At 43.9% G+C, this 26,948-nt stretch overlaps 1 protein-coding gene across 2 annotated transcripts in view; it reads right to left on the bottom strand.

Annotated features, from left to right (window-relative positions):
- Positions 1-313: 313 nt before the first annotated feature.
- LOC123499764 (zwei Ig domain protein zig-8-like) overlaps positions 314-26,948 on the bottom strand; it is a 186,968-nt gene continuing 160,333 nt past the window's right edge. For both annotated transcript variants that reach the window (XM_045248219.1, XM_045248218.1), the window contains exons 5-7: positions 24,425-24,559; positions 10,565-10,778; positions 314-5,027 (exon numbers count right to left, since the gene is read on the bottom strand). In XM_045248219.1, coding sequence (XP_045104154.1) covers positions 4,888-5,027; positions 10,565-10,778; positions 24,425-24,559 — 489 coding nt within the window. In that variant the 3' untranslated portion in view covers positions 314-4,887. The remainder of the gene's footprint in view (positions 5,028-10,564; positions 10,779-24,424; positions 24,560-26,948) is intronic.

Below are 26,948 nucleotides of genomic sequence, written 5' to 3' on the forward strand. Positions count from 1 at the left end.
GTTGGCGTCCCTGCGGCCTTCTTCGTAAGTCTGGACCAGAATGCCTCCAAGAAAAGCTGCTGCAATGATTCCCAAACTTTTAGAAAGAAAATGTTTAGTTTACCTTTATAAATTCTAATGCCGGAAAATAATCACTAGATAAGTTACGTTTTGTGTATTATGTCTTTTGTATTTCATGTTTTTTTTTTTTACACAATCTTCAGTATATACAAATACCTTTACTAAATTCTTTCGAGAGCATGTAAAATGATAATCTACTTTAGGTAAGTGACTTTCAAGCAGTTTATTTTGAAGAGGGTAAAGAAGCAGAGAGAACTTTTGGTACTTTTATTGTAAAGAACACTACACAGAGACTCCCGAGCCTTCAGACAGGCCGAGAGGACCCACGGAGGCTCCCTGGGACTCATGGCGTGGGGAGCGTGGCACCCGGTGGTCACGTGCCCCAGAGAGGGGTGTGGGGTACAGAGGAGGTGAGCGGACAGAGTGCCAACGTGAGCCAGTGCCAGAAGTACAGTACTGTGGCACTATGGAAACCAGGTAAACTTTGTTACTGGCATCACAGAATACCATGAACTTGTTAAACGCAAGCCTCGTCCACGGGAGCTGAGCGGCAAAGTAGATCTACCTCGCGCGTCTCCGTGACACGAGAGCTCGACGCCAGTCAGTCGTAGAGTGCCGAACACAACCCACACTGGACTCTTGAGTTGCTGAGGAAATTCACGTACACACTACCTCAAAAGTACAAAATATGTTACTCTGTTAATTATTATTGTTACTTTTCTTTTTAGCTTCTGTTATACTTGGAATAATGTCACAGTGCATGAAATGTTCTCATGTGTCTTTCGGGGACAAAGTTTGCCTGTACATTTTGAGTTTAGTTGAAGTCTTATTCGTTCACACTGTGCAACATTATGTCATTTGCGTCCCCCAGTGAGATCCACTTTAACAGAAACGCAGCTAACTTGGATTTTACTTTTTTTTGTCTTTCCCTGCGACACAGACACGAAATTCACTTGTGGCGTCCCAGAGGCAACATGTACTACAAGTTTGTGTTGGCCGCCGGTCACTAAGGACAGCTAGGAACGCCAAGGGACAGCCAAGAGTCTTTCCTCTGTCACATGTAATTCTTTTCTTGGGCGTTCCTCGTCACTTTGTCTGTCACAAGATTTTGCCTCACCAATCAGTGGAGATTTTTGACGTACAGTTTCTAAAGGTAAAATTTCCAGTTCTGTCCCATCATCATTAGCACCTTTTCTTTGGTACATCTCACTTCCCAAAATAACAGTTTTCTCATGTTCTTTCTTTATTATCAGCATTTCTTTGGTGCATCTTATTACCAGAAATTCCAGCTCTCCTACGTTTTCCCATCATTACCATCATTATTTCTTCATTGCATCTCACTGTCCGTCGCACTGGGAGGGCTGCACTCGGCGTCGCCACCTGAGTCCGAGTAACACAGCGCACGAGGAACGCACTTTTGAGCAGCGCGAGACACAAATAAAGGTGAAATCAATCGGGTCGTAATGTTTCCTATACAATGTCTGTACATCTGGTGGTGTATCACAGATTTTAGGCGTAGAAAAAAAAGCATCGTAAAAACACGTGATGAGTGAGATCTCACCCAACCACTGCTCCTGGCACGGGACTCTAAAGGTTCAGACAAGACTGTTGGTGTGAGGCGACCCGGACTGGCTGGGAGGTGACTCAGGCCTTGACGTAGAAGAAATAAGTAAAGTATGGAATAACGGTGAGAAATAAAAGAATCTAGAGGACAAACGGTAATATCATAACAGAGAGAGAGAGAGAGAGAGAGAGAGAGAGAGAGAGAGAGAGAGAGAGAGAGAGAGAGAGAGGACCAAGATCACAATGTTTTCTTTCCTCCTCAAACACAAGAAGAAAAACAATCAAATCTTCAAACTCTTATACATAAACAAAAACTTCGAAGACTATGATTATTAATGAACGTCGCGCTGTACCTCCGCCCCCAAGAAAAAAAAAAAAAAAAAATAAACTCGAAGAAGTAAAAGCGAATGAACCACGCCACGTTTTTCACTCCATAAGTACTATAAGAGTCACATCAGACAGTACCTCATTCCCCCCTGCCCACACACCTCCTCCCATCTTCTTTAAGTAATCCTATCCCTTTGTGGCAGATGTGGGGGACAGGTGTGGGGTGTAGGTAACCAAGGGAACTGACGACCACTTTTCGACATAGATATCTCAATGAGGAGAAAAGTTTGGCAATATTCTCAATTACAATTTTATCCGTGAGTTACTGTCAATGGTAACCGGAGCCACAACTACCTTTTCTGTGTCACGTGATGGAGAGGAGGCGGAGGAAGAGGAGAAGGGGGAGAGGAAGAAAAGAGTTAAAAAAAAGTGTAGTAGAAAGTAGGTAAGGAAGGAAATAGAGGAAAATATAGGAAAGATAGCAGGAACAAGATGGTGAAGACGAGGAAGAGGAGGAGTAAGGGAAGGCGGAAGAAAGAAGAAGGAAAACTTAATGATAAAAGGAATGGGACAGGCGGAGATAAAGAAGGAAGAGGAGAAGAAGAAAAGTTATGGCGAATGGTAAAAAAAAAAGAGAAAAGGGAGGAAGCAGAGGCAAAGAAAAAATAAATAGGATGAAAGGAACAGTAAGAAAAGAAAGAAGAAAGAAAAAAAGGAGAAAGGAAATCTTACTGGTAAAATGAACGAGATAGTTGAAGATAGAGAGAAATAGAAAGAGGAGGAGGAGCAGGGGGAAGAAAAGAGAAGAAGGAGGAAGAGGATGAGGAGGAGGAAATAGAGAGAAATAAAGAATAGAGGAAAAGGAAAAGAGATAATAGCTGGAGAAAAGAATGTAAGATAACACGAACAGATGGGAGAAGAAGGAGGAGAGGAAGTAAGAGAAGAAGATGAAAGGAAAAGTTATTGATAAGAGGAAAGAGACAGGCGAACATAGAGAGGAAAAGGTAAAAGGGGAGCAAATGAAGGGAATCGACAGAGGGGAAGAGAAGAAAGAAAGAAAATCAGAGCGGAGTGATGGTTAGAATTTTTAAGCATTATTTACCCTCTCGCCCTTTCCAGCCTCATGTATATTCTCGTGGATTTGGCACGTCTCTCTCTCTCTCTCTCTCTCTCTCTCTCTCTCTCTCTCTCCAGGGCAAGAGGGACGGGGAACAATTTGGTAATATCCTCGCGTTAATAAAAGTTGCCATTAAATATTCCGTTGTGAGTTGACCACATCTGACGAAGCCTTAATTCTATTTCCCCGTGTGATATGTTTGCACGATGGAATTATTAAATCCATTCGCTAATTGAAATCATAAAGTTTGTACTCGGGATATTCTTGAATTTATTGGCTGGGCTGAGAGAGAGAGAGAGAGAGAGAGAGAGAGAGAGAGAGAGAGAGAGAGAGAGAGAGAGAGAGAGAGAGAGAGAGAGAGAGAGAGAGAGAGAGAGAGAGGAGCCTGTTCTGATTATCAATTTTATATCTCAGTACATATTTAGGTAAACAATGTAACATAAGAATTTCCAGTCTCGACCAGCACACAGGAAAAATGAGGCTTGAAGATAAAAATCGACTTGAGATTGAGATGCCATGCAGTTTAGAGCTACGTAAATAATCTTACGGGTCAGCAAAAGCCCAGTGTTGTCCTGAGAGTCCCGAGGGAGCAGCAGGGGTGACGGGTTTCCGATACGAGCACTGTGTAAGGTATGTACACTGAACATTCTGAGGGGTGAGGGGCGGCAGCCAGCGGACCAAGAGTGGGACGCAGCATGTGTCCCGGCGGTCATCCTCCTGCCCTGTGGGACCCCCGGGTGTCTTGGTGGGTCATCTTAAAGAAATTTATAATGATACCTTTTCCAGGGAGTGGTCTGTGCACACATTAGCTACATACATGGTGCACGTAAGGGTAATATGTGCACATGACTAACATTATACATACACGTTACGAAATATAGAGTCCGACAGAGTTATGCGTTCAACATCATGTCTTTTTTTTTATATATATATATTCAGATATATATTTAGGTTACGTCCCACATATATTGACATATATGCGTATTATACACACATACACTCACTCACCTCAGTTATTCACTCACTCACTCACTCATTCACTCTGTCCTTACAGATAGCAATGTCATCAAATAGAGAAGAATGTACTTTTCTTATTTTCTGGTATATAAAAATTAGTCTACTCTACAGACAGAGCCAAGGGGGGAGGGAGGGAGGGGAGGACGCGCCTCCCCTGCAGCAGCTGACGGCTCACGACCCTCGGCGCAGCCTGTTCTTCCTTGAGCTGGTATCTAACACACAACTAAAGACTGTAAACTCCCCAGGGAGATATTACATGGCGAGCAGTAATCAGTGAGTGTGGCTGCAGTGCCCGGGCCTCCCGTGCCGCTGACAGGGCGCTGAAACCTTGGCTCGTGCTCTGCTGAGAGGCTCGGGAGGACGGAGAGCACGTCGCCACGCACTTTACAAGATGGCCATACGTTGCATTATGAATCGTGTCTCTTGTTACTGGCCTTATGCCTTTTTTCGGAATCCACACGTTGTGCTGCAGACCATGTACTTTGCTGTCTTGTCGCAGAACACACACATTGGTAAAATCGTCGGCACATTGCTATGGCCACGCGCTGTATCTGAGGATTCACTCCGTATTGCAGAACACACTCAATGAAGGGCACACTTGGTCTGTTGGTGATTACACGATTTGTTTAGAGGCATTACGTTCTATTGAGAGGCAACGTGCCTCCTGGTGAACCTCACAAATCCTTAATTATATGAGCGGTGCAGGACAGGCGGAAACTCCGATGCCCCTACATTAGAATAGGCCGCATGTTGCTGCGGGTGATGGCAGGGGCAGAGGGAGGCAGGGAAGGGAGTCAGCCACACTATAACAGCAGCTGAGTGGCGGAGGAAGTCGCCCAGAGGAGGGAGAAGAGGGCGGGGAGGGCGGCCCACAACCGCCCACGTGCCCCAAACACACTCTGGCTCCCCGACGTTCTCCTCTGGATGGCGGCTGTTTTGTCACCTGGTGGGAAGTGAAAACATGATATTAACATGAAGCAAAATAAGTCTTCGAAGATTCAGTCAAACGCAAAACAGGTCACGCGTGCCTCATGTGCGGGATGCGGAAGAGGTGTCTGTGTTCGCTGTGAAGTTTGTGCTGAAATACAAGTTCCATGAAAACCAATGCCATAAACTTGTTCTCCCTCCACAGGTTGATGACGAAGGGCATGTGCATGATGCAGGAAGGAAGCCCCGCCGCGCCTTGGTGTAGTGAGTGTTATTTATTGAACAGAAAGTTGCTGTTACTGTGAATAGGAAGAAAAGGCAGTGAATTTTTATTTATTTATAAGTAAAATCTAACTTTCTACCTCGCGCGATAATGGTTCTTTGAAGAGTTTTTGTTAATACCATGTTTGAAAGGGAAGAAAATATATGATAGTCTTAAAGCATTATTCTCTTAGCAAGCGTGTCAAGTATTTAGTATCTCTTTTATACATATTATGAGGCGATACTTACTCTCAGTACACAGACTTTACTTTCCTGGCTGGCGGGCAAAGAATAACTGAGGATCACATTCATGGGTTTTCGTGGAATTTTTCCCGAGGATCACAAAAAGAACATAAATTACCTCGTCTCACATCACATAAATCTCTCGTGTTCCCTTCACACCAAAACCAGCGATTCCTTCTTGCTCTGAGGACTCACTCCCTTCCCATCTCCCTCTCCTATCTCTCCTTCACCCTCTCCCTCGCTTCCTTCCGTCCTTATTCTGCCCTACCCGCTCTCCCTGCGCTCATATTTTCCCCTCTTTACCGTCCTCCCTTTCTCTCTCTTTCCCCCTCGTCTGCATTTATCACCCCCTTCGCCTATTCTCATCCCATCCCTCATTTGGTTCTGGTCTTCCGTGGCTCGTCCTCGCCGCCTCTGTCTCCCTGGCTTTGCTCGGAGTGATGAACGGCCATCGTTATCTCATTGCTAAATTTGCTGATGAGATACATATTAAATTCACGTTTTTTCTTCTCCATTCCACTGCTCTCATATGATTTTCCTTTCACGTTCTATTGCTGTGAATTATTAATGTATTCAGGTTTTTCTTTCTTTTTTCTTTGTTCCTTGTCTCTGTTCGTGTTTGATCGTCTGTAAAGATTATTCCAGGTATAAAATATCCAATATGTGTGTCTTTGCTATCTTTTCTTTTGAATCTGTGCCTTCGTTCCTTTACTCTTTTCTACTGTATACTGCAGATTGGCCTTCGTGCAATAACTACTAGATGCATTTTTAAAAACTTCAATATGCTTATTTTTTTTTTCTCTCTCTCGTTGCTAGATATGACTCATCACAAAGAAAACTGCAAAATTATTCAAGCTACAAAATCAAAGCCACATTTCCTCTACATTTTTTCCCCTCCCTCTTTCACCCGTTTTTCTTTACCGTATAGGTCTGCACAGTCCTCGATGACCTTGTGCTCTTTTTCCACCCTTTGCCTACTGACTAAACCATTCTGGAAGCCATTTATACCCTTCTTCCCTCCCTTCCCTTCCCTTCCCGCCCTTCCCGCTCTTCCCACCCTTCCCTTGCTTCCTTCCCGGCCCCCTGTATTATCCCCAGCCTGAAATACAAGACTGGTGCCATGGGGCGGAGGGTCGCACCGTCAGCAGTACATTAAGTCGAGAGTTAGCTCCGCCCTCCATTAAGGTGATGTCAAATATAGTGGTAGTGGCCAATGGTGTGGTGAGGGCAGTGGTGGGTTGGCTCCCTGTGCTTCTGCCCTTCTTGCTCTGTCTTATATGCCTCCACCCTCACTTGTACTCTCTCTCTCTCTCTCTCTCTCTCTCTCTCTCTCTCTCTCTCTCTCTCTCTCTCTCTCTCTCTCCTGACCTTCACATTTCCCCCATCGATGCAACGCTACTATTTCGGTACACTGTCGGAGGAACAGAGGCAGGAGGCGGAGGAGGAGGAGGAGGAGGAGGAGGAGGCGGAGGAGGAGGAGGTGATGAGACGAGAGAGAGGTTAAAGGAAAGGAACTCTGGTGGTGATGGTAACGGTAATGGTGGAGAGAGAGAGAGAGAGAGAGAGAGAGAGAGAGAGAGAGAGAGAGAGAGAGAGAGAGAGAGAGAGAGAGATTGCCTTTCCTGTATCAGACCCATTTTGATGTTTCCCTGTTGTACCCCTATTCCTTCTTCTCTGTCTTCCTTTCTATTTTTGTTGTTGTTCTTCCCATTCTTCTGTGGCTGCCTCCCTCATGTCAGTCCTTCCTTTCCCTCGTCTTTCCTTATGCTTATTTTCTCGACATTTCCTTTCTCTCTCCTTCCCTTTAGTGTTGTTCTTCCTATCCCGTTTTCTCTTTAATTCTATGTTTCTTATCCTCTTTCTTCCTATTCAATCTTTTGTGTTTTTTTCCTTTCTTCGATTTTCTCAATATGCTTTTCATTTTTCTATATATTCCTTCTTTGTTCATCCATTTGTCTCCTTCTGTATTCCTTTTCTTTTCCTCTCACTCTTCCTTCATTTTTACTATCTTTGACATTTTTTCCTCATTATTCTACCGTTTTTTTTTTTCCTGTTCTGTTTTCAGTTCCTTTCTTTCCCTACCTACCTTCTGTTTTCCTTGTATCATTTCACTATCTTTCTCTTGTTTCCCTTTATCTTACCGTCTTTCCTCAATATTCTGTTTTTAGTGCCTTTCTTTTCCCTGCCTTCTTTCTATTTTCCTTCTTTTATTTCACAATCTTTCCCTTCTGTCCTAGTATCTTATCGTGTTTTGCTTTCTTCTATCTTCTGTTTTTAGTCTCTTTCTTTCCCAGCTTTTCCTCCATCTTTCTATCTCGTTGTCTTCCCGTTCTTTTTCTTTCCTTCTCTTCCCATCAAAGGTCTGTAAACACTTGATCACTTCTGAACACCACACAAAGCATCTCCTTGCCGTAGGTTGAAGATGGTAGTTTTTTGCCCCGACGAACCTTGGATGAGATGGGGGCGGTCATTGTCTTACCATTTTTTCCTTTTTTCTCGAACGGGAAATGGGAGGAAGTGAATCGAGAGGGTGAGGTACAGAACAGAAGCTATTTTTTTTTTCGTCTTTTCTTATGGTGTGTTATGTGGGATTGGAGCTTTCTGTTTCTTTTATTTTCCATCTTTTTGTTTTGGAAAAAGGATGAGAGGTCCTATTTTTCCTACAGGAAGGATGAACGAGAGGGAGGCTAATCACAACAACAAACAGGATGCCATGTACCGATATAGATCACGTCAGAAAAGAAAAAGATATCTCTAGTACAAAGCACCCCATGGCTGTCTCTCTGTCCATGTGTGTCTGTATTTCTTTGTCTCTCTATCCGTCTTGGTCTATCACGAGGGAAATAAAACCTACACTACTCAAGACGAAATGATCCAGGACTTTGGTTTAAGAAAAAAATGAGATTAAAAAGGAAAGGAAATAATTGAAATGTTCCAGCTTGTAAGATAAAAACAGTAAGTTGTCCTTTTTTTGGTACAGGTAAAAACTACTAGTTAACCATAAAATCTATTAAGAAACATAAGAAACACTGAAAAAAAAACAATCAGACTTAAAATTAAAGTACTAAATAAAAGATGCAAAGAAATGAGTTTATATCAAAGAATGTTTAGCAAGATAGTTAAATGTTGTAAAGTAATCTTACATAAAACCCATCAAGAAGCAGCAGGAGGAAATTATCGAAACTGATCAAAGCCATAAGGAAAAGTAAACTGAAGGGGGCGAGGATCTTAGTGACAATTAACCCTTTCACTGCGACACAAAGCAATTAGCAGCTGCAGAAGCAATGGGTGAAGTCTTTATAAGCATCTACGACAAAGTTAGCGTTGAGAAAGTATACATTTTGCAATTTTTCCCAAGTTTAAAAATTGGGTGTGGCTGTAGACGAGTAACTGGTAAGGAAGGAAAGATAGATCAAGCGACAGTCAAAGGGTTAAGAAAAGAACACTGTAACAAAATAAACATCAACTAAATACCCAACTCAATTTGAACCATTATTAGAAGTCAACATCATCAAGGGGAAAGTGTCAATTAACCAACTAAACCTTTCCTTTTACAATACAGCTCAGGCAACTCAACCTCCTTTCGCTCCCACCACCAACCAACCAACCAACCAACCAACCCCCCTCACACGTACGTACAAGATAACACCAAAATAAACCTCTAAATTTATAACACATTTCTACCTTTACGATGGCCACACTCAGCCAACTCTTTTTATTTCTGCCTTTTTCCTCCCCTTTTTTTGTCTTACTTTTTTTTATCACTAGGCGGAAGTGTGTGGGGGGTGGGACCTTAGAAGAGGCGAACAACGTTATACTCGAATACAAAAGTGCTGTAAAAAGAAACTACAGACACTGGGTAATGGGGAGAGAGAGGGGAGAATAGGGGATTATCGGAGGGGTAAAGGGAGGAAAGAGGTGGTGGTGCAGGTTAGAGGGGGTGGTAGAGGGTGGGCGTGAAGAGGGACGTGGCTCTGAAAAGGGAGAGGAGGGAAAGAAGTTATTGGATCTATTGTTGGTGTTTTATCTAAAGGCGAAGATGTTATACCCTCTAACGTGACCAGGGTTGTTTTGTTCTTTGTCCTGGGAGGAGGAGGAGGAGGAGGAGGAGGAGGAGGAGGAGGAGGAGGAGGAGGAGGAGGAGGAGGAGGAGGAGGAGGAGGAGGAGGAGGAGGAGGAGGAGGAGGAGAGGAAGATACAAAGAAGGAGAAAGAGAAGAATAGTGTGGAAGATAAGACTAAGGATACAAAGAAGGAGAAAGAGATGATGACAAAAAGTAGAGAGAGATAGAGAAGAGAGAGAGAGAGAGAGAGAGAGAGAGAGAGAGAGAGAGAGAGAGAGAGAGAGAGAGAGAGAGAGAGAGAGAGAGAGAGAGAGAGAGAGAGAGAGAGAGAGAGAGAGAGAGAGAGAATTGATAAAAATACACACGAAACGCAACGGATTAAAAGAAACATGAGATGAGTGTACGTATATAAGAGTGTGTGTGTGTTTCACTGTTTGATCTGCTGCAGTCTCTGACGAGACAGCCAGACGTTACCCTACGGAACGAGCTCAGAGATCATTATTTCCGATCTTCGGATAGGCCTGAGACCAGACACACACCACACACCGGGACAACAAGGTCACAACTCCTCGATTTACATCCCGTACCTACTCACTGCTAGGTGAACAGGGGCTACACGTGAAAGGAGACACACCCAAATATCTCCACCCGGCCGGGGAATCGAACTCCGGTCCTCTGGTGTGCTCTAACCACTGAGCTGTGTGTGTGTGTGTGTGTAGCTTGATAAGAGAAAAAAAAAAGAGAAGAAACAAGAAAGCCAGTGATGGATATTGGTCTCTTTACGTACGTCAACATGTAATAAAGTATTTTTAACACTACAAGAAAAAAAAAAGATAAAAATGAAGTTTAATGAAAAAAAAAAGATAACTGAAGAAACACAGGGGAATCAGGGAAACCTCGATATACTAGTAAGAAATCATACAAGAAGAACAACAACAGAAGTATATTAAGAACAAACAGCAACAAACACTATATAGCAAACCAACCTTGGCTGACGAAGACGTGGACGACGGCGGGCCTGGTGTTGGGGGCGACGCAGGTGTAGTTGCCGGAGTCTGAAGTGTTGGCGTTGGATATGATCAGCCTGGAGGAAGTCTTGGCGCCGTTGTTGATGGTGACCGACACGCCGCCACGCTCCTTGTCGTAGTTGAGCAGGCGTCCATTGTGCTTCCAGGAGATCATCTGCGGCGGGATGGGCGTCTGCGAGTGTTGCAGGAGCGGGGAAAGAAGAGAAGAGTGTTAGTTTTCCTTTTTTTTTTCCTTCATTGCTTCGTGTTTTGTGATTTTTCTTTATAGTTTTTTTTTGTAAGACTGTATATTTTTGGTTATGTTCTTTCAGTTTTACGTTTTCTAAGATTTTTGTAAGGTTATAGAAAAAGTGATTGTTCTTGTTGTTTTCTTGAGGGTGTATTGCAGTTGTGTTGAGGTTAGTTTGCCTTTTTTTTATACCATGTGGGTTTTTCACGGGAATTTATGGGCTAAAGGGGATACTTTTTGTGGTACCTCCTATCTCAAAGCCCACCCGCTAGGAAACCGTTGCCCCGAGTGAGGAAGCCCAACCTACACTCGGGCCGTGGACAGGATTCGAACCCGTGCGCTTGGAGACCCCTCGGACCCCAAAGCACGCATGGTTCCACTGTACCACGGCGGCCTTATAGTGATATTAATTTTTTTCATTTACCTCTTAGGTTTTCGTACAGAGAGAGATACTATTAACTCTTCTACACCTGGATTTATATTTTATCTTATTCTTTGCTCCATTTCTGTTTTATCATATAATATTTTCAACTTTGCACTACTGATTGTCCTCCTCGTGTATCTATATTGCTGTCATTTACTGGATTACTTCTGGCATATCTGAGTTACTATTTATTTTATTCCCTCCGTATTCGTCTCGTAAAATCCTAAATCAAGCACACACACACACACACACACACACACACACACACACACACACACACACACACACACACACACACACACACACACACACACACACAGAAAACTTACATATATAGGAACTTTGTATCAATCTTCATTATAGAGACGTATGGATGGAGAAGCAGCTGTTTACTGTTTTTTTAATGCCTACATAACAATCCTGTTGCCGTGGCGCCTTGTATCTAAAGGTTATCAATCACATTATAACATGATATATTAGGACTGTATGTAGATAATTCGTAAACAGGGAAGACATTACGAAAATTATGATGGATATAGTAGCGATGTTCGTGGTAATTGTGGTCGTGGTAGTATTAGCCAAGGTAAAGAGGATTCTCTTTTCCTTGGTGTCAGCATTAGCAGTAGCGGTAAAAGTAGCAGTAGTTGTATTAAAGCTGTGCTAGGGACGAAAGAGACAATAATATAACAGCTACTGTACTACTACTCCTAATAATAATGGCGATGATAATTATAATGATGATAATAATAATAATAATAATAATAATAATAATAATAATAACAACAATGGGGACAAAAAATAAACAAAAATGAAAATCGTAGCAAAAAAACATCAGAACACAGGCAGGCACCATCCACGTAAAGGACCCCCTGTTGTTAATTATTTACTGTAGTCATCCTCTTGTGTGACAAAGGAAAAAGGAAAAAAAAATAATGACACTGGAAGAGGAAAAAAGAGAAGAGGAAGAGGAGGAGGGGGAGCAAGAGGGGAGAGGATATTGTGGTGGCCTACATGAGAGGAGATAAAGGAGGAGGAGGAGGAGGTTAGTGAGGACAGAGGAAGACAACATTATTTCCTCTTTTCGCTGGATGCACGCGAGTAAGTCAGGCAAAAGGAAACCCCCCAAAAAAAGACAAGGAATAAAAGACAGTAAATATATATTATAATGGCTTTGTGTGGCGATAAGAGAAAGAAAGAGACGCGCATGGAGCCGCGCATTGGAGGGTGTTGCGTCTGAAAGAGAAGGAAGGGGAAGAGGAAACGCATGAGAGAATAGGAGAAGGAGGAGGAGGAGGAGGAGGAGGAGGAGGAGGAGGAGGAGGAGGAGGAGGAGGAGAAGGAAGAGGAGGTAGAATACTAATGGCCTTATATTGTGGCATCTCAGGGTGGCATCGTTTTCTACTGTAGCATAAAAAGAAAACTGGAGGTGCACTATTTTAAAGGGGAAGCTCGTGTATATGTAGTACGTCAGCTCGTATGAATGCAGGGAAGTGTCAGTTTTATCGCGGCAAAGGAGGAGTTTTGGAGGCGTGCAGGAAGAAAGAGAAAGTAACGTGCTCCGCGGTAAAGGACGGCCGTGCGATATGAAGTGTGAACGCCGTGAAGGTCCGTTCTTTTACTGCTACAATATTCTTTTCCCCTTGATTCTTTTTTAGGGTATCGTGTTCTTAATGACTATACGAGTAATGTACTTGACTGTGAACAACGTTATTAATATATTTTGTTCACAGTTCGTTTAGTCGTAAAAAAAAAAAAAACGAATAAAGAGTATTTTTCCCCAACACTATTTTCTTGCGCCATCTCGAGCCATCTCAGAGTATATTCTCACGACAGACAATGACTTTTCTTCCCTCACCGCTCCGCCTCGCATTGCCAAGCCGGTGAGGGGAGCGGAGCCGTCAGCCAGGTGCTTTAACCGCTGTCAGAAGCTGTTAGTCTTTCCACCACGCTAGACTTTCTTACCCACGTTTTTTTCTTCCTCTTTTCTGAAGGCATAGGAAACGCCTCCTTCTTTTTTCCTAGCACCTAAAGGCAGCGTCATGTACAGCCGTGTTTGGGTATCAGCAGGTGCGTCGCGGTTGCTGTTGTTTCTCCCCTGTGTGTGTCACGATGCATCACGACGCGGAGATGGACGGCGGGTCGCCAAACTCAGGCGACGCCACAATAAAGAGTGTGCAGAAACGAGAAGCAACAATGTGGCCTCGATTGGTGTGTGTGTGTGTGTGTGTGTGTGTGTGTGTGTGTGTGTGTGTGTGTGTGTGTGTGTGTGTGTGTGTGTGTGTGTGTGAGTGTGTGTGTGTGTGAGTGTGTTAAAAAGAAAACTCTTCAAAACAAGTTGAAAAATCACGAACTCAAATTTACAAAATAAAAATTTACGCACGTGGACACTCCCCCTTCTCTCTCTCTCTCTCTCTCTCTCTCTCTCTCTCTCTCTCTCTCTCTCTCTCTTCTAAAATCTAATGCATTATTTTTATCTTTTTATATGTAAAGAATAGCCATTGTTAATGGAAATAAAGTGATTCAGATTCAGATTCTGATTCTGATTCTCTCTCTCTCTCTCTCTCTCTCTCTCTCTCTCTCTCTCTCTCTCTCTCTCTCTCTCTCTCTCTCTCTCTCTCTCTCTCTCTCTCTCTCTCTCTCTCTCTCTCTCTCTCTCTCTCTCTCTCTCTCTCTCTCTCTCTCTCTCTCTCTCTCTCTCTCTCTCTCTCTCTCTCTCTCTCTCTCTCTCTCTCTCTCACACACACACACACACACACACACACACACACACACACACACACACACACACACACACACACACACACACACACACTCATACATACATACACACACCCACACAGCAACTCGACGCTCTCTTTCAGCGGGTGGCATGACAAAGCACATCTCCTTTAGGTTTCCGTTCAATCCCACGTCCCGTAAATGTTGCATACATATAACGTTAGTCTCCGTCCACTAGCCCGGCCTCTGTTTTACTGCCACCGAGTCACGTACAGCGATGGGTTACGTACGTGTGGCGCCAAGGATGTGAGCACGTACGATGTTAGTTTAAGTTTTATATGTAGATTTTCACTCGGGAGAGAGAGAAATAGAGAGAGAGAGGAGAGGGGAGAGAGAGGAGAGGAGAGGGAGAAATTACGTACAATATGAACATACACAACAAGACACACTGGAGTTTACTCGTTTGTGTCTTCAATGGAAATCATGCATACACACACACACACACACACACACACACACACACACACACACACACACACACACACACACACACACACACACACACACACACACACACACACACACAGTTTCTCTCGTCTCGTCTCTCTCTCTCTCTCTCTCTCTCTCTCTCTCTCTCTCTCTCTCAAGTCAGACAAAATCCTGAAGAAAAAAATATCACAGCCAACACAAAATATCACCTAACTTTGAGGCTTTATCTTGTGAGTGCCTGGAGGAAGTTGCCGCCCCGCCCCACCCCTCCCTTCCCCTTCTCTCCCCCTGTCCCGCATCCTCCTCCTCCTACCCCACCCTTACTCCTTCCCCTGTTACAGCACAAAGACGACTAAGAAAAGTAGCTGAGAGAGAGAGAGAGAGAGAGAGAGAGAGAGAGAGAGAGAGAGAGAGAGAGAGAGAGAGAGAGAAGAGGATAAAACAAATAATCTTAAAACTATATGACAAGAGATGATAGTGATGATGATGGGATAGAACCACTACTTAATAATTCATACCAACTTGGAAAGAAAAAAGGAGGGAGGAAAATTCAACCCTGATGGAAAAAAAACGAGAAAAAAAGAGAAAAGAACAGCAATTGGTGTTATGATCGTCTTAAAACATTACTTTTCACTTTCTCGTCCACTGATTTAACATGTATATCCTTATTTCAACTTTTGGGAGTGGAGTCGACGATAAAGACGAATTAACTTCATATACTCTCATGAATCTGGGCTCCCGTATATCACCTATTACCTGGATGCCGCTCAGAGGGAACACGAACAAGGAAACTAATGGGATACACTCTCGTAAGGTAGAGAAGGTGAATGATAGAGAGACAAAGAAACGCTCAGGAAGAAAAAAAAAAGAGAAGCTGATCTGGTTTTATCCTTACGAGGCTGTTCGTGATAAGCTACATTAATTTACCAAGAGAGAGAGAGAGAGAGAGAGAGAGAGAGAGAGAGAGCGGCGCAGTAGGCTGGCTGGTATATTAAGAAAAGGAGATTTTGGAATATTTCACGAGTAAAGTTAGTTAGTTTAGGGCTAGTAGGAGACAGTGATGGTGAGAGAGTGAGGGAGAGAGCGGAGGGAGATGAAAAAAAGGGGAACCATGGAAGAGGAGGACAAGAACGAGACAGGGAGAGAGGTTTGGTAGGTTAGCTTTGGGCGAAAACGATGAGGAAGAGAAATGAAAATGAGAATAAGAACGAGGAATAATGAGAGTAAGAGGAAGAAAAGGGACGGAGGGAGAGAAAGAACGAGAGGGAGAGGGAGAAAGAATGAGAGATAACAGGAAAAGGAAGAGGGGAATTAATGGCAGAGGTTGACCAAAGTTGGCACAGGGAAGGAGGGAGGAAGGGAGGAAGGGGAACGATGGATGCTGACAGTTTTGATGATGCAGGGGGAGGAAGAAACGATTACTCCCTCCCTGTGTTTCATTCCGTCCTTGTTATGTGCCTTCTCTTTCCCGTCCCTTTATTCTTTCCTTATTTCTTGACACACACCGGTCTCTTATCTTCTCCCGCAAACGTTCCTGTGTGTTCCGTGGTGCCTCTTCTCTCTCTCTCTCTCTCCCTTCCTCCCTTTCCTTTATTTGTGTCTTCCATCGCTTTTTTTTTTTTCCATCCTTCCTTTCTTTTTTTTTTATCTGTTTTGCCGCTCACCTACTTTGTCCACCTTGCTTTCTTGTTTGTCGGGTTTTCGTTTATCTTTTTCTTATCTTTTTTTTTTTTTTTTTAGAATTTCAAGTGTAATTGGGTTGAATATTTTTAGATACACTCCATCCTCTCTCTCTCTCTCTCTCTCTCTCTCTCTCTCTCTCTCTCTCTCTCTCTCTCTCAGTGTTATTATTCTGGCAATATTTGATTGTCACTTTAGTTGGTTGGTAATTCATGAAACAGAGTACGACAGGATTTCTTTTTTTTTTTTTTCATATGTTGTGCGTGTTACGTTAGGTTTTTTGAAGCGTGTGAGTGGGTGTCTCCTCCCCTCTCTCTCTTACTTAGTTTCTCTCTCTCTCTCTCTCTCTCTCTCTCTCTCTCTCTCTCTCTCTCTCTCTCTCTCTCTCTCTCTCTCTCTCTCTCTCTCTCTCTCTCTCTCTCTCTCTCTCTCTCCTGTTCTTCACCACACGCACCAGCTTCTCCACCCCAGATCCTGCACCATCACGCCTCCAGACCAGCGAAGCCTCACCATCTCCACCAACCTCCGTTTTCTTTTTTTTACTTTTCCCTCAGTAATGCAAAATTCTCGTGGGTGAGACGCTTAAAGAGGTGGCAGCCACTCGAACGTGCGTTGTTGCTGTTGCTGCTATTGGTGGTGGTGGTGGTGGAAGTGAAGGTGGTGGTGTTATTCGTGATGTGATATTCTTGTTGTTGTTGGTGATGGTAGTAGTAGTAGTAGTAGTAGTAGTAGTAGTAGTAGTAGTAGTAATAATAGAAGTAGTTGTGGTATTAGTATTAGTATTAGTATTACTATTAGTAGCAGTGGTAGTAGTAGTGGTAGTAGTAGTGGTAGCAGTGGTAGGATTGGTAGTAGTAGTATTGGTAGTAGTAGTATTGGTAGTAGCAGCAGCAGCAGCAGCAGCAGCAGCAGCAGCAGCAGCAGCAGCAGCAGCAGCAGCAGCAGCAGCAGCAGCAGCAGCAGCAGTGCAGCAGCAGCAGTGGTTGTGCAGCAGCAGCAGCAGCAGCAGCAGCAGCAGCAGCAGTAGGTAAGCTTGTAGTTGTGGTAGTAGTAGTAGTAGTAGTAGTAGTAGTAGTAGTAGTAGTAGTAGTAATAGTAGTAATAGTTGAAGTAGCAGTAGTGATAATAGTAGTAGCAGAAGTAGTAGTAGTAGTATTAGTAGTAATAGTAGTAGTGGTAGTAGTTTAATATTTGTTGCTGCTGCTGTTTCATATCACACACACACACACACACACACACACACACACACACACACACACACACACACACACACACGAAACACGTCGCAGCTTTAAAACTTTACGCTACTGATATTAAAAATTTTTCCTTGATTATTTTTCTCTCAGCCTCGACTTACGTCCTTGATTTTGTTTTCATTTCTTGATTCTCTTTTTACTTCTTGTGTGTGTATGTGTCTGTGTGTGTGTGTGTGTGTGTGTGTGTGTGTGTGTGTGTGTGTGTGTGTGTGTGTGTGTGTGTGTGTGTGTGTGTGTGTGTGTGTCTATGTGTGTGGGAGGATGGCTGTGTTGGTTAGATTTCGCCTCCCTCTCTCTCTCTCTCCCCCCTCGCCACTCTCCACCAAGGGAGCGTGTTTCCTTGGGCTTTTATTCGCCCGCCATCCGCCGCGCTTGTTGATGGTCTGCACGGTCGCCTTCCCAATTACCACCAAAATTGAAATGCGCCGAGGTACAGCTGAGTCCGAGTGTGTGTGTGTGTGTGTGTGTGTGTGTGTGTGTGTGTGTGTGTGTGTGTGTGTGTGTGTGTGTGTGTGTGTGTGTGTGTGTGTGTGTGTGTGTGTGTGTGTTGACTGGTACAAAGAAGACCAATAAAAAAAGGAAAGCCAGTGATCATAACCACTACCATCACCACCACCACAACCACCAATATACCATAACAGGAACCTTCACCACTACACACACTACCATTACAGACAACCTTACCTAACTAAACCAAACATAAGCAACACTATCACCTTCACCACCACAAACACCACCACACCCATATATAACCTCCCACATCCCTTCCTATCACCACACACACCACCTACCACCACCGTCCCACCACCACATCAAACACATTCTCCACCTCACCACACCACAGAATACATACGTGACCACACACCACCAAACCAGACATCACATTGCTTTCCCTCCTCCCACACACCTTCCATTCACCATCACTGCCACTTAACACAGTTGCGAGAATTAGTAGCGGTAGTGTAAGTTAGCGTTGGCGGCTGGGAAGGCGGCTGGGGCATGCGGGAGTTGCTATCTTTATGACCAATGTCGAGGTTATTACGATCTCAATAATAGGCTATGATCGTCTTTATGATGAAAGGCACCCAGTCTCATGATGTATAATGGCCGGTGGGGGAAAGGATGAGGAAGGGAACGAGGAGGAGGAAGAGAAGGACGGGAAGATAGTGGAGGAGGAGAGTGAAAATGATGGAAAGGAGAAACATGAAAAAAGAGGAGAAGAAGGAAGAGAAGTAGGAATTGGAAGATGAGGGAGAGTAGAAGGATGGGAAGGAATAGGAAGACGTGGAAGAAAAAAATGGACTACGAAGAAGAGAAGAAACATGAACAGGAGATATAGAGATTGAAAAGTGGAAGAGAACAAAAATAAGAGGGAAAAGAAATAGGAGAAAAGAAGGAAGGAAAGGAGATGGTACAGGTGCATTCTAACGATTATGAGGAAAAAAGGACAAGAATGGAATAGAGAATAACAAGAAGAAGAAGATAGAAGACGAGAATAGCAAGAATAAGGAAACGTGAAAAGGGAGAGGATAAAAAGAAAATGGTGTGGAAGAAAGAAGGAAGAAAGAAAAAGAAAGAAAGAAAAAAGGAAAAAGAAGAACGTGATGGGGGAGGAAGCTGTTTGAGGAAGAAAGATAGTGACAAGAAAATGCAAAAAGGGGAGGAAGGAGAGATATGAGAATAAGGGGAAAAGTAAGGGATATAAAGAGGAGGAGGAGGAGGAGGAGGAGGAGGAGGAGAAGGAGGAGGAGGAGGATAGTGGTGATGCTGAGATGGATTGCAAGAGAGTGTAGAGACCCGGTAAATTGTGGCTACTCTCCCTTACACACACACACACACACACACACACTCTCTCTCTCTCTCTCTCTCTCTCTCTCTGCCAGTGTTACTTCTGGCAGGGAGCATCTTAGTCCTCCCTCCCGCGGTGCCTGATGGCCTAATAACCTCAAGGAGCCCCCTCACTGCCTCCTGCTGGGGAATGATGATTATGTATGGGGCGGTGAAGGATTAAGAAAGAGAGAGAGAGAGAGAGAGAGAGAGAGAGAGAGAGAGAGAGAGAGAGAGAGAGAGAGAGAGAGAGAGAGAGAGAGAGAGAGAGAGAGAGAGAGAGAGAGTTATGTTAGTTTAGTAATGTGCATATTCAACATTTCTTTCGCTCCAAACCCAAACGTAAGAATTTGGAGGACTAGAAATAATGCTAATAACAACGGCTGTAATGGCGGTAATAATAATAATAGTAATGCACTGAAAACCTCACCACTACCATCACCATCACTACCACTACCATTACCACTGCCTCGGAATTCCCAAAGAGCTAACAAATGCGAGAAACGAGTGTGTGGGATTCTGCATTTAGCCTCGAGCCGGAAAAAAAAAAAAAATGGAGGAGGTACAAGTGGAAATAAATGTATATGCAGTAGTGTCGTGGGCAATATTGGCGTCGGGAGGCACGTAGACACCGCCGAGCCTTTTATTGGAACCCGTAAATTGAACTCGTAAAATTCCCCTCATAAAAATGCACCAATGACTTCGTGAGAGGGAGAACCGCGGCCGCGCATGATGCAGGAATGTTTCGTGGTTGTGATGGACGAGGTGGTAAGAGGAGTAGGTATGTAAAGCTAGTTAGTCAGTCTCTCTCTCTCTCTCTCTCTCTCTCTCTCTCTCTCTCTCTCTCTCTCTCTCTCTCTCTCTCTCTCTCTCTCTCTCTCATTCTCTTTCTCTCTGTTAACTTCCTTTACCAAGCAAAGTTTCTCTCATTCGTGATTTTCTACACTTATCTTTCTTTTTCACTCATTTTTCACTCACTCACTCACTCACTCACTCACTCACTCACTCACTTATTCACTTATTCACTCAACGACTGACTCAGACATAACATCAAACCTCCTCTTTGATTCATTACTTTACATCATTCCACTTTGCTACTCGTTCATTCACCCACATTCACACACACACACACACACACACACTCACATCCTCCCTATGATTTACCCCAAACTCCTTCATTCCCCACTTCTTTTACTGTTATTATAAACATCTCAACTTCCTTCGTCGTCTTTCACTGCTTCTCATTCCGTCCGTGCTCTCTTATGTCTCTCACTTACGGGTAATAGAGCGAAATAACTCCCACCATCCACTGATTGCTTTGTATTCCTACCTGTGTCTCTCTCTCAGTCCTCTCGCGTCACGTTTGCCTCTTGACGTCAGAGAAGGGAGGCTGTCATGGGACCTCTTGAGTATTTTAGCAAGGCAAGGTTGGGATAAAACACTCAGGTTGGATTGTGGGGAGAGTCAAGGTGGAAATAGGGAGAAGGGAAGGTATGTGAAAAAATGAGAAGGGTAAAAGAGGAAATGGGAAACAATAGAGAAGAAAAGAAAGGTTTGGATATGAAAGAAAATAAGGAAGGGTGAGAAAGGGTAATTAGAAACAGAGAAATGAGGGGAAACTGAAAAGGGGAGTTGGATTATGCTCTAATTTGGTAAAAAAAAAGGAAAACAGAGGAAAATTGAAACGAAAGGAGTGAGAAAGTGGTTTTAAGATAGGAGACGGAAAATAAGGAAGGGAAAGAAAAAAAAGATGAAAATCGAGAAGGCAGGAAAAGGTTGGATTAAGGGATTAAAAGAAAGAGAGAGAGAGAGAAAGAGAGAAAGATAAAAAAAAACAATGAAAAAAAAAACGGTAGGAAAATTATAAAGATTTGATATCATTTAAGTAGGAGAGAGGGAGAAAGGAGGGAAAAGTAAAAGGGAAGTGAGTTACGTGAAGGAGGGAAGAGAAATAACTTAAGAGGGAGGAAAATCATGTTAAAAGGGGACTGAAGAGAATGGACGCTTAAAGAGAGGAGAGACGAAGAAGAGGAGATAAGAGAAGGAATGGAGGAAAAAAAGCAACAATATGAGAAAAGGGAGGTTTGAAGCTACGAAAGATAAAAGAAAACACGAGAGAGAGAGAGAGAGAGAGAGAGAGAGAGAGAGAGAGAGAGAGAGAGAGAGAGAGAGAGAGAGAGAGAGAGAGAGAGATGTGCAAGAGGAAAAGAAAAGGAAGGGTAGGGACGATAAAGAGAAGAAGGAAAAGATGAAAGAAGGAAAAAAAGAAACAAGTAAGGTAGGAAGGAGAGAAGAGGAGCTTAAGATTAAAGTGCTTGATCGGATTGGCTGAGTAAAGAAGAGAGAGAGAGAGAGAGAGAGAGAGAGAGAGAGAGAGAGAGAGAGAGAGAGAGAGGTACAGTTAATCAAGAACCATAATTGACCACTAGAAAGAACACAGCAAAGAAAACATTGGGACAGCAAACGGACTAGGGGGGGCAAAAAAAAAAAAGAAAAAAAAGAGACAGAAGCGACGGTGGACGGAGAGAAAATAAAAAGAAATTCGTCTGGATATTGCCGCGAATCGAGAAAGCCAAATTACTTCTCATCTCTCTCTCTCTCTCTCTCTCTCTGGTGACCATCTTTTTTGGCCTCTTTTTCTTCTTTACATCCTTCCCTCCTCCACCCTCCACCTCCACCTCTTCTTCCTCCTCATAGTCACTCACTCCCTCCTTTCCTATCTTTTATACACTGGAGTATAATACACGACCATCATTCCAACGCCACCTCCCTCACATGGACCCAGGGATCCTCATTTTTCCCTTCCTCTTCTTTTTCCCACCGCCGTGTCTTCACCTCTCTTCTTTCCTTCCTTCCTTCCTTCCTCTATCCCTCCCCATCGTGCCTTTCCTTACTGCCCCGCCATATATTAGGCAATGAGAATAATCCGTGACGTAGAAGATAAGACCTCATAACCACAGTCCCCCAACGAGCGTAGAGTCTTGTTAACGATCCGCCGTCCTCGCCTCCCCGCGGCTATTTGGCACCAAGAACACTGATAAGGCTAGAAGTATACTGGCGGCGCGGCGCAGCTCTTTTTCTCTCTCTCTCTCTCTCTCTCTCTCTCTCTCTCTCTCTCTCTCTCTCTCTCTCTACTTTTCTCCTCTGCTCTTTTCCTGGTGCTACTGACTTGGCGCCACGGTTCTGTCATGACTAACGCGTTGAGGTGTGGCTATGTCGAGTTGTTTCCAGGTGAGCGAGAGAGAGAGAGAGAGAGAGAGAGAGAGAGAGAGAGAGAGAGAGAGAGAGAGAGAGAGAGAGAGAATATCCCTCCTCCGCAATTATAGGCAATAAACAATGTGGGTGTTGGAAGAGACACACAACAGAATTATCCCCCGTGACACACCCTGCCCGCGGGGAAGTGTCGCGCAATCAGGATAAGAGCTGCGCCGCCACCCTGCCTCCCTGCCTAGTCGCTGATAAAATCCTTGCAGGAACTGAGCGGCCCTATCTTACCATTGCAAAACTTGAGGCAGGTATACACACACACACACACACACACACACACACACACACACACACACACACACACACACACACACACACACACTTTCGTTTTTTTCTCTCCTCTCCCCTCTATTCTCCTGCACTCGCTACTTCAACTTTACACGACTCTCTCTCTTCAACACTTGCTGACCCGTCCCCACTCCCCCTCCCCAGTACCACCTCTTCTCATGCGCTTCCCAACCTGCCGGAGTCACTGCCAGAATACCTTGTTCTCGAGGGATGTGTAGCTCTGCTCAAGGAAGGTTTGCGGCCTTGAGATGTCGGGGTTTCGTGTTACCTTTATTTTATTCTGTACTTGGTGTGTGTAAAGAATGTAAAAGTCGTAGCCAGCTGCACTTGTTGAGAGGAGCAGGTATGAAGGCGTGCAAGTTAGTGTTATTATTATGGTTTTGGAAAGAACGGATGACAAGTCTTGATGCGAGGCAGGAACCCGTGCATTAGCATCGTCAACACGTTAGGAGCGAGAAAATAGACTGAAAATATGCCGTTTCGTGTGTGAACAATGCTACACTTTTGCCATCACTGATACACAACATCATCATCAGAATGGTCGATCTTTCACATTATTATTGAGGTACCAGAGTCCCTCCCTAGAGACACCGCAGCGCACCTTCACGTCTCGAAGACACCAACTCTCTCCTCCAGCACTTGCAAGATACGGTGTGGGACATCTAGACGGCTTGCTTGCGCCGCTCCGACTCTCCGTTGAGATAGAGAGGCTCCCGGAGGTCGGATGCCGTCCTTTGTTTCACGCACCACTGCTGGGATAATAAACATCCACCTGACTTCCTGCTGGCTTCTGTAAACGCTTGCCTCCTTGCCCTGCTTCCTTTCCCTTTCCGTCCCTTTGGCTGCAGGCTTGCCTTACTTCTCACATCCCCCTTGAGTGCTTTCCTTACTGCCACTGTGATTCCTTTTACTTCGGCCTATCTCGTCTGAATTTTTGCCCTTCACTTCTTTTATTTTTTTTTTCCTGTATCGTTCGTCTCAGTTCCCAGTTTATGTACGTGTTTGTTTGTGTGTTCACCGCCAAATGTTTCCTCCACATCCCAGCACACGATAACGATAAAGGTGAAATATAAAGTTTCGAAAGAGGAATGTTGATATGTGTTGAGATTTTGGAGCAGCGTTGGTGTATGCCAGGCTTAAAATCTGACCTGGATAAAGCTAAACTTGTGGACAGGACAACATGAGCTTACGTCAAATCCTGTATACTAACGACCATGTAAATACAGCTGTTCGCAGACAAACACAAACACACATTCTCTCTCTCTCTCTCTCTCTCTCTCTCTCTCTCTCTCTCTCTCTCTCACGCACACACATGGACGCATTAAGACTTTGTATCGAGTGCGTACTTTAGTAAAAACTTCTTCCTTTACATTTAACCCAAGTACCTTTTACTCCCCGGTGTCTGTGGTCCTCAGCTTCATTCCCCTCCTCGAGTAACTACAATATATCTTCCTCCTTAATCCGGGCCATTGCTGCCTTCCTCTCTGCATCACCATTCCACATCCTGCTCTAATTCTCGAGTTCCAATGTTCCCTTTTCTTTCCTTTTTCCTATCCCTTTATATACCATCTGCCCCCCTTCATTTATTACCTTCCTCCATTTGTGCCCTTTCTCTTCCCTCACTGATGCGTGGAACTCACCTGTTCAATGATGCAGAAGAGGTTGATTGGCGAGCCGGTCTCCACGTGGTACTCGCTGTTGCCCAGAATGAACGCCTCAGGCACGATCACGTTCAGATTCACGAACTGGCTCACGATTCCTGTCCCGGTGGAGATCTGGTGGCGGAAAGTGAAGATGTCAGTAGTTATAAAGAAATTACAAGATAAACAGCAATAGATCCTTAGATTTCTCTACTGTTTGATTTTACAACGGTGTGTAGATACTGTATGATAGCACAGTGTAAGGATTCTCTCCACCGACGAATCGAGAGAGAGAGAGAGAGAGAGAGAGAGAGAGAGAGAGAGAGAGAGAGAGAGAGAGAGAGAGAGAGAGAGAGAAAGTACATCGCTGAGTAGATTACACTGCAGCATAGACTTAATTGAATGTGTCTGCACGAGTACAGGTGTGGCGGGAAGTAGATTGAGAGTCTGATATATTCTCGAACTATTGAACTTAATCAGCACGGCGGGCTTACGCATCTCTCTCCCCGCCTGTGTAAATGGAACACTGGGGAAACGTACTTCTATGCCTCAAAAACTCAATAATGTTGCTAAATTTTTGCAAGAAAAAATATTGTGTAGCATCAGCGTGTAATCAAGAATAATCAGTCTTGTAAATGAGCTCATTTAACTAATGGAAAACACTGTCCTTTGAGACACCAAGAAAAGAAAATGGATCGGAGAGAAAAAGTAAATTATAAGCGAAATTAGTGAGAGAAATCTGCATTTTTATCAGCAGCGAGGAGGAGGAGGAGAGAGAGAGAGAGAGAGAGAGAGAGAGAGAGAGAGAGAGAGAGAGAGAGAGAGAGAGAGAGAGAGAGAGCGCACTTTCATCCACAGACAGTAACAAAAAGAAAAATAAAGATAGACATACAAAAAGTCAAACCGAGAAAAGGAGAAACAAAAACGCATGAAATTCCTTCACCTACGAATGCAGTCAAGGAGATGGAAGGAATTAGGCTGAACAAGGAAGGCAATTGTGCTTTAATGGCTTCATCCTTGTTTCAGCTCCTCGCCCTTGGGAATGCACCAGGGGGCCTTCACCTCCCAATAGTTATAATTGCATAGCGGCCCCAACGAGATTTAGAAGCTAGTGGCTTGTTAGTAAAGGTTTACGGTAACAGACACTCATGTTTAACTATGAACATACAAAGGGTTGATACGGAAACCCTCTTAACTTACTAGTTCAACGTGTGTGTGTGTGTGTGTGTGTGTGAAGGGGGTGTTGGTGGATGGTTGGGTGTGGTTATGTAAAATTTTAAAAGGACAGTGATGAAAGAGCGAGATAAAGAAATTATACGCGTGATGTGATCTAATATATGTTGCCAGTACGTGAGGTGGCGTGAATAAGTGAGCAATTAGTGAGAGAGAGAGAGAGAGAGAGAGAGAGAGAGAGAGAGAGAGAGAGAGAGAGAGAGAGAGAGAGAGAGAGAGAGAGGAGGGGGGTAGGTTAAGGGGAGTTGGAAGTAGGTTATTACGACCAATGGCGGGAGAGGATGACAGACTTAACTTCGCTAACAAGATCAAGAGGGAGATGGTGTCTTTTACTGTAACTTTATCTTTTTACATTGAGCTCTCTCACTCCTTATCTACCTGTCTGTGTCTATCTATCTATCTGTATATCTATCTATCAATTTATATGTCTATCTCTATCTCTCTATCTACTTATATATCTATCCATTTATCCATCTCTATCCCATTTTATCTCTCGGCCAGCGTGTATACATAAATGCACGTTTCCATAATGCTCCAGTAATGCAATTTGTTGACATGTCAGTTTTGAGTTTCATGTGTGTGTCATCCGCGGCTTATCATGATATTGCACTTTTACTGCCCATCACGAATGTTGCTGACTGCTGCTGCTGCTGCTACTGCTGCTACTACTATTTTTTATTAGTGCTATTATTGATATCACTACTACTACTACTACTACTACTACTACTACTACTACTACTACTACTGCTGCTGCTGCTGCTCTCTTCAGCTGCAGCTGCTGCTGTTGCTGCTGCTGCTGCTGCTGCTGCTGCTGCTGCTGCTGCTGCTGCTGCTGCTTCTGCTTCTGTTGCTGTTGCTGCTTCTGCTGCTGCTGCTGCTGCTTCTGCTGCTGCTGCTGCTGCTGCTGCTGCTGCTGCTGCTGCTGCTGCTGCTGCTGCTGCTGCTGCTGCTGATGATGATGATGATGATGATGATGATGATGCTGCTGCTACTGCTGCTGCTTCTGTTGATGCTGCTGCTGCTGCTGCTGCTGCTGCTGCTGCTACTACTACTACTACTACTACTACTACTACTACTACTACTACTACTACTACTACTACTGTTACTGCTACTACTACTACTACTACTGCTACTGCTACTAGTACTACTACTACTGCTACTGCTACTACTATTGATATCAATAATAATGATCATGTTACAGTAATCGCAAAATCGTTATTTTATTATTATTATTATTTTCATTATTATTATTGTTATTATTATTATTATTATTATTATTATTATTATTATT

The sequence above is a fragment of the Portunus trituberculatus genome, chromosome 50, assembly GCF_017591435.1.
Source record: "Portunus trituberculatus isolate SZX2019 chromosome 50, ASM1759143v1, whole genome shotgun sequence".
In the NCBI taxonomy this organism is placed as follows: domain Eukaryota; kingdom Metazoa; phylum Arthropoda; class Malacostraca; order Decapoda; family Portunidae; genus Portunus; species Portunus trituberculatus.